Consider the following 21709-nt stretch of genomic DNA (forward strand, 5'->3'; position numbering starts at 1 on the left):
AGTGCAACAATGAATGAATGAAAACCCCAAATCTCTGTAAATGTTCATTAAAATTAATAAATTAAAAAAAAATCCTACCGAGCACTAGATGCTTTCATTTTATAGAGGGAAGTAGACTCAGAGAGGCTGGGTAACTTGGTCAGGCTCAGAGTAGGAGATGCATGAGGGGCAGTGTGATGTGCTGAGCTGCCCACTGACTGGATGCACTTATGACTAAAAAGCTTCAGGAAAGATCACCAAGGTCTGAATGGGTGCAATCTCCCCTTGCTTGAGCAAGGGCAATAAAAACAAAAGATACCCAAGGAATTTCTACTTCAAGCACCCCACCTAGCAAGACCAAAAACTCAGTCAGACCCACCCAATGCCCTCAGGTCAATTCCACCAGGTTTTCCAGGCTGTAAATCTTTATGAGAAGAGATTTCCCATCTTTATCCTTCAGAGCACTTGCTGGATTCAAATCATCAACCTCTTGGCTAGCAGGATAACACATAATACCCTACATTACCAGGACTGTCCCCCAAGTCAACAATCTGGAGAGGCAGGAAAAAACAGACAAAATATCCCAAGAATCAAATAACTTAGTGGAAGTCCACATGACCCAACAGGCCTCAGACTACCCAGTGAGCATCTTGGGGAGAAAACAGGAAAGGTCCTGGGTTGAGGCCACAGTGTGCTAATCTCTGTGGGCCAGGAGGGACACAAGCAGAGCCAAGGGAGGGGGTGGAGCAGGGACAGGAGATACTCCAAGGTGGTCTTCAATACGAGCGACCACAGGCAGAGCCAGACTAAGTGCTCCAAGGTTTCCTCTTCATTCTGGGATCCAAGGAAAGGCTAAGGTTTCTCTAAGGTCACTTTCAAGAGTCCACCAAGAAGAACTGACCCCTAAACAGGACAAAGGCTTTCAGGTCAGCTCCAAGACCAGAAAGCAAGGCATAATTCAAATGGACTGTCAAGAGGCCATAAGCCACACATGGAGGCACAAGCTGACAAATAAAATAGCATGCTTGGCTTGAAGGTCATGTTCCCATTCAGCTTGAGCCAATATGAAGCAACGACTTAATGTTCAGGGGGCCAGCCCAGGGGTGCGGTCCAGAGAGCTAGCTATGCTGCTTACTCCAAGGTAGCAGTTCTCTGGCAATTTGAATCAACCAGTCACTCCTCAAAAGAAGATGAGCAAGGAGCTTTGGTGGCCTAGTGGCAAGAAGCTGCACTGCAATCCCAGAGGTCCATGGTTCGAATCCATCAGATGCTCTGCTGGAGATGGAGGGACAATATGCTCCTGTACCAGTCAGATCCGATTTGACAGTACACACACAAAATAATAAAATAAAGAAGATGATCAATCTCCTCCTGTGCAATTTACAACCTTGGAAACCCAATGGAGAATCAGCCATGAGGGTCCACTGAGATGATGGACTATGGGTCAGAATCAACTTAATGTCAATAGATAATATGCTCAAGGAACCCTGGTTGTGTAGTGCACGCTGGGCTGGGAACCAGAAGATCAGCAGTTCTAAACCACTGAGAACAGACTCTTTTTTTCTGTAAAGAGTTACTGCAAACAAAGGAGCCCCAAGAGTCAGAACAGACACAAGAGCAGTGGATTTCTAATTTTGACACAGTATGTTCAGCTGCTAACCTAAAGGTCAGCAGTTCAAACCCAGCTATAGCTCCAAGAAAAAGCAACGTGGTGATCTGTCTACATAAATATTAGCATTACCACGGGGCACTTCTACGTGTCACCTGGGACCAACTTGATGGCACTCAACACGCACCGCGTGCATGCAGTGACTACACAAGCCTCAACAATCCTTTTCACATCCAGAAGAGGAGACAGTGAATGTGCAGACGGGAAGGCTGCTTCTGGTCTTTTCTGAACCTTCCTCTTCCCCAGCCTGAGCTTAAAAATACAGACGCTAATGGCAAACACACAAGGGGTCATCAAAACTTGGCTGTGTGTGCTCTGATGGGCGGTCCTCTTCCTCAGCTTTAGAGTCAGCTCCGCACACTAATTTCCTGAAAAGGTCAATGACTAAACCAAGATTTTCATACCCATTAAAGAAAACGAATGCACACATTGCGAGGTGCGAAGAGAGGAACACATCCATGCCACCGAAAAGCTGGCACATAAAGCTTTGGGAATAAATTTTAGTGTTCTAACCGGGCCCAGACTACGCTTCAGTTAGAGCCGATCCCTCCGGAGCTGTCACCTGTCCAAGGTCACTTCTCTGTTTAATAAGCCGACAGCGCACAGGGTTTAGCGCCTCCGCGAGCGGACTGTGACCTTTGTTTTGGGGAAGAAGGGCAACGGTTGCGCGTAGATTCTAGCGCAAAGCATGCAGCGGAGAAATGCTGTTGCAACATGGAGAAAAGCGGGCCTGAAAGACGGCGTCCCCACGCCGGGGACGCTGACCCCGCCTGCCCTCACTCTCCCTCTGGGGCCTGAAATGCAAGGATCCCAGCTAAGGGGAGGCCCTGAGCGAAGGACAGTCGGCTCTATAGTGCCCCTCTTCTGCTCCCCTCCCCGTGCACCCCCAAACCCCACTGGACCCCGGCTCCAGCCTCCTGCACGGCGGTAAAACAGTCCCACTAAGCAGCCAGGACTCACCGACGGAGGCCATCTTGGAGTCCTGGGTGTCCGCAGGCCGGGGCGCGCGAGGAATGCTGGGTAGGGCGGAGGCACGCCTGCGCGGGCGGGAGCAGAGGCTCACGGGAAGCAGGTCAGCGCCAGCACGTGGACGGGCCGGAGCGCCATGAGCTGAAGGGCGAGGCAGCCGCGGGGCGGAGCCGGGGGACGTGCGAGAGAGCAGGGTGAGTCTCAGCGGGGTGAGTCTCTGCCGGACCTCCTCTTCCCTGGAGACAGGAGGAGAGGCAGGAAGGGGAGAAGGAAAGGTAGCCTCTCTTTTTCCTCTTTGCTGGGAATGCTCGGAAAGCTTCGTTTCTCATCTGTTTCAATTTTGCTAGGAGAGGCTGTCCCTTGGAAAAGTGTATCATGCTGGGAAGGATGGAGGGATGGCAGAAGGAGGTGGATTGACACAGTGACTGCGGCCATGGGCTCTACTGTTAATCAGGGACGATGAGCGTGGCACAGAATATGGGACAGGACTGGGATCTGTTCTTCATAGGGTTACTAAAAGGGGAACTCCACTCAAGGCACCCAACAACAAAAATTTCTATTGGTTGTGAGAGAAAAGAGGGGCGGCTAGATGAAAGATATAGGGAACCCAGGCTCCCAGGAACTCTGGAAATTTACAAAACCAAACGCACTACCTTGGAGATCAATTCTGCCTATCAACTCTAGAGGGTGGAGTGGAACTGGCTTGATGGAAGCAAACAAGTCATTCATCAAACATGCGCCTCTGAACTGTGAGCATGGAAATCAGATTGCTCTGTTTTTCCTAGAATCCGAGGATATAGTGTGGGAGAAAGATGTGTAGGAAGCAATAGAGGGGGAAGGAGAACAGACTTTTGCAAAGCTTTATACGGCCGAGTTCTTGCTTGCTGCTCACTTGTGCTTGCTAAGTTACTCATGGGACACTTGACTGGAGTGGCCTTGGAGCCCCAGAACCCTAGCACCGCGCTGCCTTTGTTCACTACAACTGCTTTCCTCTGGGGTCATGGAGACTCAAGTTGACTCTGGGGTCACTCAGTAAGTCCTTTATGTAATATCACAGTCAACATGGCACAGGATAGAGCTAGCTTCCAATCTGTTCATAAGGACACTAGGAGTCTGATAGACTCAAAAGCACTTAACAGCAACATACCACAGTCGTGGAACTGCCAACCTCTTTCTTTGGTGTCATCATGCTGTGGGCAAATTTAAACCTCCTGGGCTATGCTCAGGCAGCCAAGTAGTTGGGGTAAACACAGGTGGTTGTTGCTGTGTTTGGAGTCATAGCTAGTTTGGACTCATAGCGACCAAATCCTACTTCAGGATATGAGGGAGGCTGATACAAGCTGGAATTCACCCTGAAGCACTAAGACAATCCTTAAATGTTTACAGCGGTAGGCACTAAGGCAGTAATTAAGCTTTATAGGATTCTTCTATTTGCTAACCCTCCCTCCTGAGTCAAGCATAAGGTTTTCAGTAGAAAAGAGCTTAGCTTCATTTTCATTGAATTCTCTTGGTGATCTGCTCCCTGGCAATTTTCGGTAAAGGCACAGGGAAGCTAAAGCGCTTCAGGTCAGTTTGCCTCCTGCTTCACCTCTGTTTTCTCCTACATTCTTGGTGTTCTGTCTCATTATTAACACTTATTAATATACTTCACCCTCACTCTGCAACAACACATCAGAAAAAAGGCTTGGAAACAACTAGCCGCTGCATCAGAGTCAACAGCAACAAGGTGGTTTTATTTTTCATCATGTATTTTATTAGTGTTCATTTGCAAAATAATTATGGAGTGCTAGTGTTAGGTTTGTATTAGCTGACCTGCTGAGATGGAGGTACCAGGTATCTGCCCTCCAGGCAATCCTTCCAGTTGGGGAAGGTGCATAAGCAAATCTATTTTCAAAAAGTATAGTGCTTCCAAATGCAGTTAGATGCTGTGAAGGCTGTCTCCTCTCGCAGGACGCTGGGATCCAGCGTGGTGGGCTCTGGACCAGACCAGAGAAGAGAGGGTTAGGGAAGAGTGGAGAGGGCTACTTCCTCCGCTCCTTGTCCCTTTTCAGCTGGGCCTGCAGGGATTCCGAGGCTGCTTTCATTTTGTAAAACTCAATTATTTCTTCGTCCAGCTTTCTCCTCTCTTCTTCAAGCTTCATTGTCTCCTCTTGTTGGATTCTTTTCAGGAGCTCGAATTGTTCCTGTAGCTAGGACACAGACATTAACAGTACCTGGGTAAGAGCGTCTGATTTACAGATAGGCAGCCCCCCTGAAAGCAATTGATATAAAGATTCGAGGTCTATCTGATGGTTTGTAATCACAAATGAGCACTGCTTTGCAATTTTAATCAAAACTTTATTATAAAAAAACCCTCCACCTTATTATTGTGTTAAAGGTATTTCAGTGTATCTGAAAGTGTTTCTATAATGGTTTTTCTACAGAGAAAAGTATGCTATATACTAAGACACATGTTGTTGAGGTCAAACCATACCTGACTGTTAAAACTTGTATGTTAACTCAAAGACAAGAGTATGGAACAAAACTCGGGCCTGTGGCTCAGGTTTCAGACCAGGAATAGATGACCAACAGGAGACAACAACACTAGAGAGTCATGCACTCCTCTGGTCAACTAACTGTACTATATCCAAAGGGCAGCACAGGCCCAGGGGAAAAGCTCAGAGGCTGGGAAAAGTAGAATAAGAGCAGTGGAAATGAGAATCACAGAGGGGAAGTGGGAAGAGTGTAGTGGCTGTATGACTATTTTAATTAAGGTCATAAAAAAATGAGTATGAACGATGGCTGAATGGGAAATTGATTTGCTCCGTAAACTTTAATGCAAACCACAATTAAAGAAAGAGAGGGGGGGAAAAGATGGACTTAGGAATGGAACACATTTATAAATCAGTCACTGACTGCATGAACAAGGCAGAGAGCCGTACATAATCCTAGGACCACACTTTTCATTTTTTCCAGTTATCAAGCACTTTCAAATAGAGCAGCAACCATCTATAAAATCCGTATGTAATTCAACCGTCGAGTTTCTTAAGTGACTTTATTTTTAAATGCCTTTCCATGCAAAACAAACAAAAAAAATGTGCAAAGGAAATCTAAGAAAGCCCATACGCATGCACAAAGCACAATATTAAAAACAGTTGATTTAAAAGTCATCTTTTCCTAATGAAAAACATTTCCTCACTTTACATTCCCACACACAGTATCTTAATAAACCTAGTGGAATCCACACTCAATAAGTTAGTAAGAAATCTGAAAACATGGAGAAATGATACAAAACCAGGCAGATTTACCTCTCTTTCCGTTTCTTTAAATGCGATTTCTTTCTCCTTTACCCGCTGCATAAATTTATGCTTCAGTTGTTCTTCCTCTCTGAGACACTGCTCAGCGAACTCCTGTCTTTTGGCTTCATAGATCTCTTGAAAACTTAAAAAATGGTGTTTTAGTACTCTCTCTAAAACGTTAGTAAGCCAAAATCCCACACAGAACTCCCCACAGGTTCTCCAGGGTCGTGTAAATCTTTACCGACGGCAGGATGCCATATCTTCCTCACCTGGATTTGAACCACTGACCTTTTGGTTAGCAGCCAACTTTTTAAACCACCGTACCACTACTATAGTAGGTCCTATATAAAAGTACTGCTTGTTAGAGAGTCGGTGGAAAAAAGAGGGAGACCTTTAATAAGACAGATTGGCACAGATGTGAAAATGGGCTCAAATACAGCAGTGATCCTGGGGAGAGCTTAGCACCTGGCGTGTTTCATTCCATGTCTGCAGGGCCGCTATGAATCAGAATTGACTTGACAGCACCTAATAACAACAATAAAAACATTTTCCAATATTCCCTTATGCATAGCTACAAAATACATAAGAGTAAAAAAAACAGGCCTTTATATTTAAAATCACAGTCCATTTGTTGTTGTTAGGTGCTGCTTGGCTGATAACAATTCATTGTGACACCATGTGACAAAGTAATAGTGCACCATGGGATTTTTCTCGGGCACAATCTTTATAGAAGTTGATGACCAGCTCTTTTTCTACTGCTGAGTGGATTTGAACCTAAGACCTTCATATTAGTGCTTTAACTGTTTTGCCACAACAGTATATACACCCTCCCATTTCTATTGAGATTATTCCAACTTATAGTGACCCTGTAGGACAAGATCGAGCTGCCCCATAAGGTTTCTGGGGCCGTAAATCTTTCTAGAAGCGGACTGCCACATCTTTCTGCTGTGGGAGAATTTTAAAACACTTCCTGAGTCTGTTTCATATAAATACAAAAATAATTTGTCTTCCCCTCAGATACACATTTCAGCATAAATCAGAATGAATGATCTCCATGTTAAGGAGTCCTGATGTTAAGGAGCCAAACAACGGTATGTGCTTGGCTGCTGATTGAAAGGTGGGCTATTTCCCCGAGAGAAAGATGCGGCAGTCTGCTTCTGAGAAGGTCTGCAGCCTCTGAAATCCTGTAGGGCATTTCTATTCTATCCTACCTGGTCAGAACGAATCAGAATTAACTCAGCAGTAATGGCTTTTTTTTTTTTTATTTTTTTCCCCTCTTTTTATTTTTTTATTTTGTGCGTGTACCGTCAAATCAGATCTGACTGGTACAGGAGGAGATTGCCCCTCCTTCTCCAGCAGAGCATCTGGTGGATTTGAACCAAGTAATGGCTTTTTTAAAAGAAATTAGTTCCTTCATATGATAAGGCCTTTAATGCTCTTTGGAAAAAGGACTTGAGAGATTTGTTTTCCCGTAAACTCTGAGGAGTCACCGTTGCCTTGAGTTTCCTACCCCAGAGAGTTTCTTAAACTTATCTAGGTTGTTTGCCATTTCCTGAACAGGCTGTAAACTTGGTTCTAGGCTCTAAACAGCTGGGGTTTTATACTTTTTTGTCTGGTCCTGGGCTTAGAGGCAAGGATGAAAATGTCCTTGGGGGGAAAATAAATTATTCCAGAAAAAAGTAGAGGGTGAGAGAAAAAGAGGAAGACCGTCAACAAGAAAAATTGCCACAGTGACTGTAACATATACTGAAGCATAGCAGAGGCGGTGAGGATGGCTCAGGACGGGCAGGACTCGATCTGCCATTCACAGGGTCACTAGGAGTCCACAGCACCTGACAACAACAGATCTTCACAGGAGGAGACTCCTTGACTTTCTCCCATGAAGCAGCTGGCGGATCGGAACCCTCGGCCTCCAGTTAGCAGCCTAACCTGTCCCACACTTTGCCACCAGAGTTCCTCCGCTTGCAAGAGGATACTGAGAGATCAGGAGGTAAGGCGTGCCGTGGGCCTGCCCAGACGCCTCCTCTTCAGCTGTGGGACTGAGGTCCTCTCACCTGATGGGCTGGTTGTTGGGACCGACCTCGCTGAAGCCCATCTGCTTCAGCCTGACGCTCCGGTAGTGTTCGTAGTGAAGGGTGTGCGTCTGTTCCTTGAGGTCCTCCATGTTCGTGCACAGGAGCATGTCCCGGAGCCTCACGAAGTCGCAGTGGTTCTCGTTGTCCACTAGTCAGAAAAAATCAACAGAGCAAACACCCTCGGATGAGCCCCTGCACTCGAGACTCTTGAATGAACGCCTTCATGATAAACATGTTCTAAACATCCAACAGCGAAGTGACCCCGTCGGGTAAGTAGCTACTGTTCTTAGTTGTGAAACTATGGTTGTTAGAAGCAGATTCAACTAAACTTGGGACACCCACTTTCCTGTCTAGTGGATTCTGACTCAGCAGCTCTGCAGGACAGAGCAGAAGCACCCACAGGGTGGCCAAGGCTGGAAGTCTTACAGACACAGACCTCCACGTCTTCCTCCCTCAGAGCGGCTGGTGGGTTCAAACCACTCATGTTTTGGTTAGCTGAGCGCCTAATCACTGAATCAGCAAGGCTTCTGAGATCCATTTAAAACCAAAACCACAACTGTCAAATGGACTCTGATTCCTAAGGAGCCTCCATCAGGTTTCCTTATGGGAAGAGACGGCTCCCACAGAGCAGCAAGTGGACTCCAACCTCTGATGTTTGGATTAACAGCCCAATAAGTAATACACTACTCTAGCAGGTCTCCTTAAGGGCCCAGGAAATGGGCTGCCACTTGCAGCCTGCCCTGAGTCTTCATATTTACCTTGTAAAACCCCCCAGGGGTATTGGCGGCCTCTGACTGTCCTTCTGCCGACTTTCACCTCCTCCACGCTCCCCACCACAGCGAAAGGCAGTTGTGCCTGGAGAACAGCCACAGCATCAGTCTCCCCCACGCCACTGGGGCTCACTCAGACATCGGTAATACCGTAAAGGGACTGTCATTGTGTTGTCATCACATGCTGTCAGGCCATTCTCACTCAAAGTGGCCTCACATCCAACAGAGCAGAACAGGCCCGTTGCTTAGCCAGCCCAGCCTCATATGCACAGCTGCAGGCACGAGCCCCTTGCTGCAGGCACGAGCCCCTTGCTGCAGGCACGAGCCCCTTGCTGCAGGCACTGAGGCCCTTGCTGCAGGCACGAGCCCCTTGCTGCAGGCACGAGCCCCTTGCTGCAGGCATGAGCCCCTTGCTGCAGGCATGAACCCCTTGCTGCAGGCGCCCTGTCAGTCCATCCCCTTGAGGCTCTCCCAGCCTTTCGCTGACCTCTACTTTACCAAGTATGATGTCCTTCTCCAGGGACTGGTCCTTCCTGATAACATACCCGGGTAAACAAGATGAAGTCTCACCATCATTGCCTCCAAGGAGCATGCTGGCTGCTCCTCAGCTGTCATGATTTACACAGACAAGATCCCTCCCTTGTCTCAGATTTGAACACTTGGTGGTGACTGCTTGCTGGCTGATCTCTGTAAACCTCACCCACAGAACACATACAGAAAACTATGTATTGAACAGATTCTAATTCAAGCCTCCTGCCATGATAAATTGAAAGAGGAATGCTTTTTAGTCTGTATGTGTGTGTGTGTGTGTGTGAAACACAACACAAAACAAAAATACTGTATAGGAATGTTCATGGCACCATTATTCACAGTGGCCCCAAACAGCCAGCCTTTCTCTTAGCATCCCAGTGCTTACTCCACAGTGCCACCAGAGCTCCTTTGCAGGACGCACAGACGCTTACCTTCATCAAGGAGTTGGTCTGAGCAGTGACGTCATCATCTACCGGGAACTGATAGATCTGGATGCCCTGCTTCGCCAGTTCGCTCATTATCTTACTCTTAAACATCGGTAAATCTGTTTTTGAAATTGTGTCAGCTTTGGCGATCAGTGGCACGATATTCACCTGTGGAGAAGGAAGACAGATGAAAACCTCATCCTTGATGCTGATCCAGTTGTTTCTGCAGTGAAAACGTAACAATCTCTGACGAGCTGAGGTCACTAAGCTCAGACCATAGTTACTTGTTACGTGCCATTGAGATGGCATTGACTCACGGCTGTCCCTCGCAGTCGGGTTTTCTAAGGCTGTGAATCACATCCGAGGAGATTGCCCATCTTTCTCTGTCAGAGCTGCTAGCAGACTCGAACTGCCTTCTGCCATTCATTTAAATAATTGGACTGCTAATGCAAAGCGGCATCCACTTCTGAAATGGCTTGCCTCCGGAAATTCTATGTACGAACAGTGCTTAGGCTGTTCGTTCACAGGGTCGCTATGAGTCGTCTACGACTCGACGGCATTAAACAACAACAACAATGCAAAGGTCAGTGGTTCAAATCTGCCAGCTGGTCCTCAGGAGACAGATGTGACGGTCTTCTGGAAAATTTTTCAGCCTTGGAAATCCATGGAAGGTGTCTGTGAGCTGGAGCACACTGGATGGCACCTTTTGTTTGTTTTGTTTTTGTCATTTATTTCAGGAGCCCTGGCAAGGCCCCGTGGCAGGCAGTCTACTTTCCTGTTGGAAACCCTGAGGGTAGTTCCACTCTATTACAGTGAGCTGAAAGCCCAAATGGACAGTGAGAGTGGGCCTGGGGATTAAGCATCCCATGTTTACATTCACCTCAGTGTTAAGCCAGAAGGAACCATAATTCCCATGCCTGATTCTACACAGGAAGCAGTAACTGCCCGGAAACATTTGAATTCTGAATTCTCATTACAGGACCCAACTTCACTTTCTATGCACCAGGCAACACACAGGATTGTGTGCCCTGCTTTATTGTGATATTGTTTTATTGTGTAGGTCTAGAACCAGCCTACAGTATCTTGAAGTATAGCAGTACATAGCATGTATGTATGCATATTTAATTCTTCATTAAGAAATTCAGAAATCATTTCTAATTAACATGAAAATACATTTTATAAGATATTTCATTGAATCTAGTACATCTCTAGTACAATCTCTAGTACCACGACCCCTTCTGAAACCAGCCTGGACTTCTGGTAGTTCTCTGTTGATGTACTGTTCCAGTTGTGTAGCTGATGTTAGATGAATCTTGGCTGAAAGCAGGGAATACCAGAGAAATGTCTATCTGTGCTTCATTGACTGTGCAAAGGCATTTGACTGTGTAGATCATAACAAACTGTGGCTGACTCTGAGAAGAATGGGAATCCCAGAACACTTGATCGTTCTAATGTGAAACTTATACTTGGACCAGGAGGCAGTCGTCAGAACAGAGCAAGGGAACACTGCATGGTTCAAAATTGGGAAGGGTGTACGCCAGGGATGCATCCTATCTCCATACCTCTTCAACCTATATGCAGAACAGATTATCCGGGAGGCTGGGCTCTATGAGGAGAAATGTGGGGTCAGGATTGGTGGACGATTTATCAACAATCTGCGTTATGTGGATGACACAACCCTGCTTGCTGAAACTGAGGAGGACCTGAAGCGCCTGCTGCAGAGTGTCAAGGACTGCAGCCTGCAATCTGGATTGAGGCTCAGTGTCAAGAAGACAAAGATTCTCACCACTGGACCAATCGGCAGCATCAGGATGGATGGTGAAGAGATTGAGATTGTACATAGCTTTAGTTTGCTTGGCTCCATAGTCAACAGTCTTGGCACCAGCAGCCAGGAAATTAAAAGGTGCATTGCCATGGGAAAGTCTGCTGTTAGGGACCTCTCCAAAGTGCTGAAGAGCAGTGGTGTCTCTCTGGAGACTAAGGTGCGTCTGATACAGGCCATGGTCTTCGCAATCACCTGTTATGCATCAGAGAGTTGGACAATGACCAAGGAGGATAGAAGGAGAACTGATGCCTTTGAGCTGTGGTGCTGGAGAAGAGTACTGAGAATACCATGGACTGTTAGGAAAACAAATAGATTTGTCCTGGAGAGGGTTAAACCGGGTGGCTCCTTGGAGGCAAGGATTCTGAGGCTCCGTTTAACTTACTTCGGACATGTAGTGAGGAGAGACCGGTCCTTGGAGAGGGACATCATGCTTGGGAGGGTGGAGGGACGGCGCAGGAGAGGAAGGCCCTCTATGAGGTGGATTGATTCAGTGACTGGGATAATTGGGATGGGAGTGTCAGAGACAGTGCGATTGGCACAGGACAGAGCGGAGTTTAGGGCTGTTGTACATAGGGTCGCTATGAGTCGCAGGCAACTCGACGGCACATAACAACAACAACAACAACATTTCATTGAATACTAGACCTTACTCAGATCTTTTTATATCATAAAACCATATAGTGAATTCAGTGAAAAAAACCCCAAAACCAACCCAACAAAAACCCAGGGCCAAATAACTATGGTCTGAATTACCATTTAATCATAAGAAAAAAATTAATTCCAATTTTATCTTAATTCTTTCTTTCTTAAAAAAATTATTATTTTTTGCATATGTACTGTCAAATTGGATCTGAGTGGTACAAGAGGAGACTGTCCCTCCTTCTCCAGCAGAGCATCTGGTGGATTCGAACCTTGTATCTTAATACATTCTAAACTGTAACCAAATACAGTCTGATTTTTTTATTTTGTTTTGCATTAATTTTTATTGTGTTTTGAGTGAAAATGTACAGAACAGATTGGCTTTTCCATTCAACAGTCTGTGCACATTTTGTTTTATGACATTTAGAATCCTCATGCTTTAACAGCAAATAAAGAGTTGGGTTTGTTTTTTCTGTTTTTCTTGCAAATCTTTTTTTTTAATACTGGTTTATGTACAAAGCTTTTATACATTGCCCCTCACACCAGATCTCCCCACCTCCCCAAACCACCCCCCAAATAGTTTTAAATTAAGTTTCCCTAATAAGCTCAAGATGACATCTACCCAATGCCTTAAATAATGAACAGGGAGGGAGGGAAATTCAATTCATTATCTATATACATACATTAAAGAAGAACAGATACATGTGTGAAAGATCTTCAAGTCTTGTTATCAGTCTAAGAGAAACCCTAAATCTTGAAAGGCTAATGGACTCACTGGACATACCTTATGGTCAATCTTCTTCATGGTTATTAGATCCAGTGACTTCAGAGAATGTCCCGTGGGCGAGATGAAGTAGAGGCACACATGGATGCGAGAATCGTGGTACTTAGAACGCTTGATCTTCAGTTCTTCCTGGAGATAGGCCTCAAACTGAGCATCCAGGTAGTCAACTATGGGTCGGTAGCTGGAAGAGATAAGTATGCAAACATTCCAGAAAGGAATAAGGATTCAAATGGGATCTCAATTCCACAATTTATTTCTCTTTTTCATAGATAGTTTAAATATAATTCAGGGGCAATGGAAGCCTTCATCATTGCAGAGGAAAAAGACAGGCATAAAGTCAAGCATAAATAGAAAGTACATTAACAGGCGAGCTCTGGTGGCCTAGTGGCAAGAAGGCGTACTGCAATCCCAGAGGTACACGGTTCAAATCCACCAGATGCTTTGCTGGAGAAGGAGGAACAATCTCCTCCTGTACCAGTCAGATCTGATTTGACGGTACATGCACACAAAATAATAAAACTAAAAAAAAATAAAGTACATTAACAAACATCCTCCAACCACAACCTAGGCTCATATTGAGTCTCTAGAAACACCCCTCAGGGTTTTCACAGCTGTCAGTTTTCACAGGAGCAAGCTGCCTCATCATTCTCCTCCAGAGTGGAGGGTAGGTTCAAACTACCAAACTTTTGGTCAGTAGCCCAGCATGTAACCACTGTGCCACCAGAAGTCTTTACAGTTTTGCTATGAATTGTCAAGTCAACATTGATGTTAGATAACTGGGTACTCTTAAAAGAGTCAATTTCATAAGAAAATAATATTATGTAGGGAAAAATTAAAACTAGGAAACAATATAATTTAGTCCGTGAATAACGAAGGCAAAAATCTTTGAAATAAGAAAATCTCGTCTAATTAAAATAAGAGCATACCAACCTGCCTTCTTTGTTTATCTGGTCGCCATATCCCACTGTTTTCACAACAGTTAGTTTCAAGTGAACATTAGCTTCCTGGAGTTCATGTGCCTGGATTTTAAGTCCAACAGTTGAGTGAAAGTGTGAGGATTTGTGTTCTTTAGAATTTGTATTAAACAATGTGTCAATCAAGGTTGATTTTCCAATCCCAGTTTCCCCTGTAATAAACACAAGTATATCATCACTCAGATATAAGTTGGCTGAGAAGAAATAACCACTAGACTGGTGTAAGTTGTTGTTTTATTTGTGTACCATTGAGTCAGAACCGACCCACAGCTGATCCTCCAGCAGGTTTTCAGAGACAGTTTAATCAAACGGGAGGAAATTGCCCATCCTTCTCCTGTAGAGCAGCTGGTGGATTTGAACCATGTGCCTTTGGGATTGCAGTGCAGCGAGGCCACCAGAGCTTCTCTAGAAGGGAGTAAAGGGTCTCAAATCCTTCCAGCATTGTAGTTAGGTGCCATGGAGTTGACTATAACTAATAGGGACTCTATGAACAATGAATGTAAACCCTGCCCTATCCTATACCATGTAGTTATTATATGCCATCAAGTTGGAACCAATTCATAGCTCACAGCTAGTGGGTTTCTAGTGAGTTTTTAAAAATTGTAAATCACACTAGAGGAGATTGCCCATTTTTCTCCAGAGGTGCAGCTAGTGGATCCAAAGCAAGTTCTTTTGGGTTGGCAGAGCAGTTCCTAGCCACTAGGCTACTAAAAAGGATAGCCAAGTAGTAAGAAAAAAATCTTGAAGGCACACGGTTTGAATTTCCATGGGAGAAAGGTGGGCAGTCTCCACCCATGTGATGAACTGCCTCTGAAAACCCGCTGGAGGACCAGCTACGGGTTGATTCCGACTTGATGGAACACAACAACAACAAACAACAACAGGCTACTAAACATATAAGTAAATGAGACTCATTGTCATCAAGTCAGAACCAACCTATCGCTGAGCCTGCAATGTATTTTCAGGGGAGATTGTCCATTCTTCCTCAGGGTAACTGGTAGATTTGAACCATCAGCCTATGGGATGACAGCAGAACGCTTTAACTGCTAGGCCTCCAGAGCTTCACATGCGTGAGGATTGTTGTTGTTGTTGTTATCTGCCGTCAAGTCGCTTGCGACTCATAGCGACCCTATGTACAACAGCCCTAAACTCCCTTCTGTCCTGTGTGAGGATGTACATACATAAATTTTGAAGAGCACTGAAAAGCTTAAAGAAAGTCGATGTTAACCCACTGCACCCAGAGGACTTACCCACACAGAGAATGTTAAAGGAGAATCCTTCTTTCATATATTTGGTCACCAGCTGGTGGGGTAAACACTCAAAGCCAAAATGGTCAAGCAGAGTTAAGCAACGGATATTTTCTTCTTTGTCCTTAAAGAGAGAGTAATGAAAGGATTTTAAATAGAAGAGGAAATTGGGGAGCTCTGGTGGCCTAGTGGCAAGAAGCTGCACTGTAATCCCAGAGGTACATGGTTTGAATCCACCAGAGGCTCTTCTGGAGAAGGAGGGACAATCTCCTTTTGTACCAGTCAGATCTGATTTGACGGTACACACACAAAAATAATAAAATTTAAAAAAAATAGAAGAGGAAATGAAGATATTTGAAAAGACCATCGTTATAATTTATCAGAATAAACAGATTTTTTAATCATACTACAGACAATGCAAATAGATTGAGTAGTTTGGTGTTCAGAACCCCACCCCCCATTTCTTATTCTCTTTATATAAAGTAAATACAATCAAATACATAGTTTTCACAATCACTATTTTGTATCATGATTATGCATATTATGTATCTGTATTACCTATAACTCTCTTTGACTTGTGACTCTCCAGTGGGTTTCTCGGGCTGTAGAAATCACACACGAGGAGATTGCCCATCTCGCTCCCTCAGAGCTCTTGGTGGATTTGAACCACCAGAGAGGCATGGCCTGTGGGTTAGCACCTAACCTTCCTCTGAATAACACCATCAGAGCTCCCCACTATTACAAAGCTAACCTATTTCTCCCCACACCCAGAGATTGTTTTTCTATTTAAAAATAAATAGGGAACAGAGGAAGTAACACAAGAGAGTTCCAGTGTGGTGGTGGTGATGTGGAACCGTTGAGTCAGTGCTGACACAGTGAGCTCTGAATACTGACTTTTCTGTGTGCAGTTTTACAAACTCTCCCGGCTGGCACCGTCCTCACAGTCACTGCTGTGATGAGCCCAGAATTGCAGGCATCATGGTTGCAGGTCTCTCTTTAACGCTGACCCTCTACTTCTACTAAGCATGATGTCCTTCTCCTGCGACATGACCAGTGGCATGTCCAAAGCATGTGAGAGGAAGTCTCACCATCCTTCCTTGGAAGGAAGGGTCTTGCTATACTTCTTCTGAGACAGGTTTGTTCATTCTTCTGTCAGTTCATTCTGTCTTCAGCACTTAACCAACACCATTATTCAAAGTACATTCTTATGTGGTCGCCCTTATGTATTACTCACTTTTCACATGCATATAATGGGACTGAAAAAATTATGCCATTGCTTGGGTCAGGTGCACCTTAGTCCACAAAGTGACATCTTTCTGTTGTTTTGGTTTTTAAATACTTTAAAAGAGGTCATTTGCTACAGATTTTCTTGATGCAATACATTATCTATTGACTGCTGCTTCAGGGCATTGGGTGGTCATAGTTCCAAGTAAAATAAAATGTATTACTTTGAAACAAAGATTTTTTTCCATAGAGGAAAAAAGATAAATATTAAAGAAACACAACATATACTAATGGATATGAAGAAACCAAAGTAAATTTCAGGTGTATGAGTTAAAAATATTTTAACTTCCAATCTCTTATTGACCCTTTGAAAACGTCTGTTAAGACAACTGTTTGAAGGCATCTGTTGCTAATAACAGTGCCCTAGAAGCTAGAAATCAGTTAATAGTAAATAGTATAGATAAGTCATTTTTTAGGTGCCATCAAGTAGATTTGAACTCATAGTGACCCCACAGCTTGCAGTCTTTACAAGAGCAAATCAGCAAGACTTCCTTCCTCAGAGTCACTGGGTGGGTTTGAAGTGACAACTTTTCAGTGGAGTCATATTAGGACTAATTTTAGTTATATCCTCAGACCTAAGAAGGTCCTTTCTTTGACCTGAACCATAGCCCTTATGGCCTTTTAAGGGTTTAAATTGTTTTTAAGGGTTACAATTGTTTACTAAATACATCTCATGGGGGAGAAATTTGAACTCCAAACCATCTCGCTGGGACCAGGGACTTCAGGCATGCTGCTCAACACTTCATAATGCCATGTGTTCTCTGAACTGTCACTGGGCTCTCTGTTCTCATTTACTCCCAAGCTGCATTTGAAACACCAGTGGCGTAGCTTCCAGAATCATAGCAGCATGCCAGCCACCGTAGCATGGCAAACGGTCAGAGGGTAGTGGTGGATGTCTAGCAATACGGAACTGAACACAAGATGCCCTGATGGCCTAGTGGTAAGACGTTGTGCTTCAATCCAAAAGGCATGTGGTTTGAGTCTGCCAACTGCTTTGTGGGAGAAGGATGACCAATATTCTCCTGTGTGATTTACTGTCTCTGAAAACCCACTGCAGGGTCAGCTATAGGTCCATTCTGACTCGACAGCTCACAACAACAACAACAAAAAACTGAAAAATACAACCAAGTGAGAAATAAGAAACCAAAAGATATGCAATTCCCTAACATTGTGCTTTTTTTAAAAAAAATTCCACTTTATTTTTATCTTATACTCTTTTGCATATAGGCTTCCTATACATTGTGCATCATTTATGTATATTACTCTTCATATTGTTGTTGTTGTTGTGTACTATAGAGTCAGAACTGAACCAGAGCTGACCCTTCAGCAGGTTTTCAGAGGCAGTTATTCTCAGGGGAGGGGATTGCCCATCCTCCAGGAGAGCAGCTGGTGGCCTCGAAGCACATGCTTTTGGGATTGCAGCACAGCATCTTGCCACTAGGCCACCAGAGCTCCCCAAACAGTGATGCTTTAAAAAAAACCCCAAACACAAAGTTTAACATATCTGGTAATTTTTAAAGATTCCTCCCTACTTCTGAAAGGAACATTCTAATCCAAATAATCTGAAATTATTTTACTGTAACAATAATACATGTGGACACTCATTCTTTCTTTCTTTTTTTTTACTTTTTTGCCACAAGCCATTTATCCTTTTGGTAACTTTTCTGATACATCCTGCTTAAAACCTCAAAGGTCAGAAGGATGTTGAGGCCCTGCTTTTCATAGTGAAATCAAGATCAAAGGAGCTTTTGCCCTTCTGTTCCACCGGAAAGATTCTGTCCTCCCTAGGCTGGCTTAGACCCTCAATCTCTTTGACTTAGAATCTCTTTGATCAGACTTTTCTCATTTTTAAGACTGGAGCTCTGGGAGGTGCCAGATCAAACTGCTTTTAGTACCAGTGGAACAGCCACAGAGCACTGTCCTGTCAGAAACCTTGACCCTGTCAGGACCTGGTTCTCACCCACACAGCAAATCTCCCAGAACAAGAGAGGATATACATAGTGACAACATTGTTGCAGAATAAATACGTTCGGATGAACCAATTTCAAAGTAGTTCTTTTTCTGAAATGGTATCTAATGCCTATGTGTGGTGTGTGTTGTACCATAGAATAGGAACTGACCCATAGCTGACCCTTCAGCAGGTTTACAGTGGCAGCAAATTATGGGAGAGGAGATTGCCCATCCTTCTCCCACAAAGCAGCTGGTAGCCTTGAACATGTGCCTTAGAGGATTAAATAATGCCTATGTATGAGGAAAATAGTCCTTGAAAATCCTGTGGAGCAGATCTCTACCCTGACACTCGTGTGTCACCTTGAGTCAGAGTTGAATCAATGGCAACTGGTTAATAAAACTACAATAAGAATGGGAAGAAAGGAGAGGTGTTTTTAAAAAGTCAAAAGAACTTGATGCCTAATCAAATACTATGATTTATAAAAAGATGATCAAAAAATAAATTTAGTGGACAGCCAATGGAACCTCTGCCTGCTTTCATCAAAACCTGAATTTTAAATACAGCATAATTGCTATGCACTAAAAAAATAAATTTAGTATTTATATGTATGTGCTCTTCAGTACTTTTGGAGAAATCTCTAATGGTAGACTTTTCCAACCCAGTACGTCTTTAAATTTCCTGGCTGTTGGTGCCAAGAGTGTTGTTAATTATGGAGCCAAGCAAATTAAAATACTGTTTAATCTCAATCTCTTCACTATCTATCACGATGCTGGCAATTGACCCAGTAGTGAGAATCTTTGTTTTCTTAACATTGCACTTCAATCTATATTGAAAGATGCAGGCCTTGAACCGGTTCATCCCGGAGAGGGTTAAACCAGGCTGCTCCTTGGAGGCAAAGATTCTGAAGCTTCATCTAACATACTTTGGACATCTTGCAAGCAGGGACCAGTCCTTGGAGAGGGACGTCATGCTGGAGAGGGTGGAGGGACAGCACAGGAGAGGAAGTCCCCAGATGAGATGAAATTACTAGCGTCATGGGGGTAGGTGTGTCAGAGACAATAGGATTGGCACAGGATAGAGCAGGGTTTAGGGCTGTTGTACATATGGTCGCTATGAGTTGCAGATGACTCGACAGCACGTAACAACAACAATGACATGTGTAAGTGAAAGATAACTTTGAGTTTTGAAGCCAATTTTTGAAAAGCCAGTTTAGAAATACTCTCAAAAACAATTACCTGGGAGTACAGTCAAGGCTTCATAGCAGATAAAGTAAAACAAAAAGTGCATGACAAGAGCAAGACATGGGAAGTGCCCACTTTTAGAAGGTACAAAGAGAAGCCTGAAAAAGGAGATGATACATGATGGGGGAAATAACACGACAATAAGTCATTATAATGGATAAGAAAACTAGGTGAAATCTAACAGACTTGAAAGGTATCCTGTTCCACTTACAGCTCTCAAAGTAAGCACGTCCTTGTGGGCTGTGGCTCACTGACACAGTTAAATGAATGCATCCACCCTACTCATCGCCTAGGAATCAACTCTGACTCCTGGAAACCTTCCCTCCACTGGGTTACACAGGCTTTAAACCCTGATGGGAAGAGACTGGCTGATCTTTCTCTGGGGGAGTGGCTAGCGGGTTCCAGTAGATGATCCTTTGGCATAATGCACCATTTATTTGGTATAAACAACCAGGGTTCCTTAATAAAAGCATAAAGAGAAAAAAGAGGTAAGAAACTAAGTTGGTTTTAAGTAATAATTTAATACTGTAACGCAGGTTTGGAGGTGAAAAAAAGCCACGACGGTGATTCATTGGGAGCAGGAGTGGCATCCACTTCCTAAACAACATGCCCCTGGAAACTATGAACTTTGAGAATTGACGATAGTTCTAGAAAGGCTTCAGGCCTTTTGTTCATAGGGTCACTATGAGTCGTGCTGGCAGTGAACAACAACAACATAGAGATCCATGTATAGAGACAAAAGGCTGTGGCTGCCTGAATTTCCTGTGATACTTGCTCAGCTCAGAGGCACACTGGTACATGCAGTACCACAGGGGATACAGCAATTGATACTGACTTATTGTTCCTTAAACCATCAGGAAGGTAGGAAGGAGGAATGAGAGAAGAACAAAGAAAAGGAGAGGAAAGAAGAGAGGGAATAAAGGAAGACTGAAAGAAGAACTTGTTTTTCTTAATCTAGAAGCTCCAGAGAAAACTATTCAACATCATAGCAACAGGTAGGTGGTTATACCTGAGGTGCATTGACTGGGAGTAGAAGAAATCTGAACCCTGCCACATCCCTCACCATTCTCACCATTGAACCCACTGGCACAGTCACTGGGTTGTTTCATCTTGTTGAAGGTCTTCCTCTAACCTTTCACCTTTACCAAGGGCTGGCCCCTCTAGAAAACACACCCCAAAATAGAACTTAGAAGTGTTGGTTAACTCAGTAAAAGAACCAAGAAGCAGCCACCCAGTCACATCCTAAAGTAATTTCATTTAACTGTTTGTGGAAGGTTCTGGAATTTCAATTTGTTTCCATTGTTAAGTAACCTTTTGTGCTCCTAAACAAAGTCAGCAAGCACAGGAAACAGTCAATAGTACTTAACACGACTTAATTCATTGCTACTATTTAACTTAACCAATATAAATACAAATTGATTTAAATCAACATAAAAATTCCAACATAAGCCTTTTCATGAGTCTGCTCCAGTTTATGGAGTAGGCCTTTTGAAAACATATGGTTGTCCTGAAAAGTGAAAGTAGAGTTTTATATGGAAATACACTCACTGTATCTTCATCATTGGGTACAGGCTTGTTCATGGGGCTTTCTGCCATGTCAGACCAAAAGAGCTGGAAAAATATGGAAATAAAATCTGTTTAAAATTACTCTAGCCATTATAATAAAAAAGACTATTCCTAAAATGTAATCTAGATAATAATAGGATTCTAACATAGACATACCAAGTTTTAGCTTTGGTTACTATCAAATATGCTGAAAATTGTGGCTTTCTTGCTAACAAGGTTCTATGCTGAAAATTGTGGCTTTCTTGCTAACAAGGTTCCTATATAATAAATAGTAATATTCAACTTAAGACATGTAGGAAAACATTTAAACATAAACACACAAAAAGTATTTTCATAAAAGTAGACTCCTTTTAGAATTGAAGAGGATAAAGAGCTTTTGTCTTTAAAAGGCTCTCTGGATGTAAGGTGAAATAGAGAATTTTGCTTTAAATAGTGTTGAAAGAACCCAGAAGTCCACTTCCATTTATTCAACTCCCTGCTCCTGGAAACCCTGTAGGGCAGA

At 43.7% G+C, this 21709-nt stretch overlaps 2 protein-coding genes across 3 annotated transcripts in view; both read right to left on the reverse strand.

Moving 5' to 3' along the window:
* The window catches only part of ATP5J2 (ATP synthase, H+ transporting, mitochondrial Fo complex, subunit F2), a 5240-nt gene extending 2619 nt beyond the window's left edge, over positions 1 to 2621 (reverse strand). For both annotated transcript variants that reach the window (XM_006889640.1, XM_006889639.1), the window contains exon 1: positions 2609 to 2621. In XM_006889640.1, coding sequence (XP_006889702.1) covers positions 2609 to 2621 — 13 coding nt within the window. The remainder of the gene's footprint in view (positions 1 to 2608) is intronic.
* A 2017-nt stretch (positions 2622 to 4638) lies between these two features.
* On the reverse strand, positions 4639 to 21237 carry LOC102848009 (septin-14-like). The gene is made up of 9 exons (XM_006889644.1): positions 21190 to 21237; positions 15169 to 15289; positions 13875 to 14070; positions 12945 to 13125; positions 9703 to 9864; positions 8729 to 8825; positions 7950 to 8118; positions 5905 to 6037; positions 4639 to 4806 (listed from the first exon to the last, which is right to left on the reverse strand). The coding sequence occupies exons 1-9, from the start codon at positions 21235 to 21237 to the stop codon at positions 4639 to 4641; spliced, it is 1275 nt and encodes a 424-aa protein (XP_006889706.1).
* Positions 21238 to 21709: the final 472 nt, after the last annotated feature.

The sequence above is a fragment of the Elephantulus edwardii genome, unplaced genomic scaffold (genome assembly GCF_000299155.1).
Source record: "Elephantulus edwardii isolate Elephantulus edwardi_28Jun2011 unplaced genomic scaffold, EleEdw1.0 scaffold00080, whole genome shotgun sequence".
Classification (NCBI taxonomy): domain Eukaryota; kingdom Metazoa; phylum Chordata; class Mammalia; order Macroscelidea; family Macroscelididae; genus Elephantulus; species Elephantulus edwardii.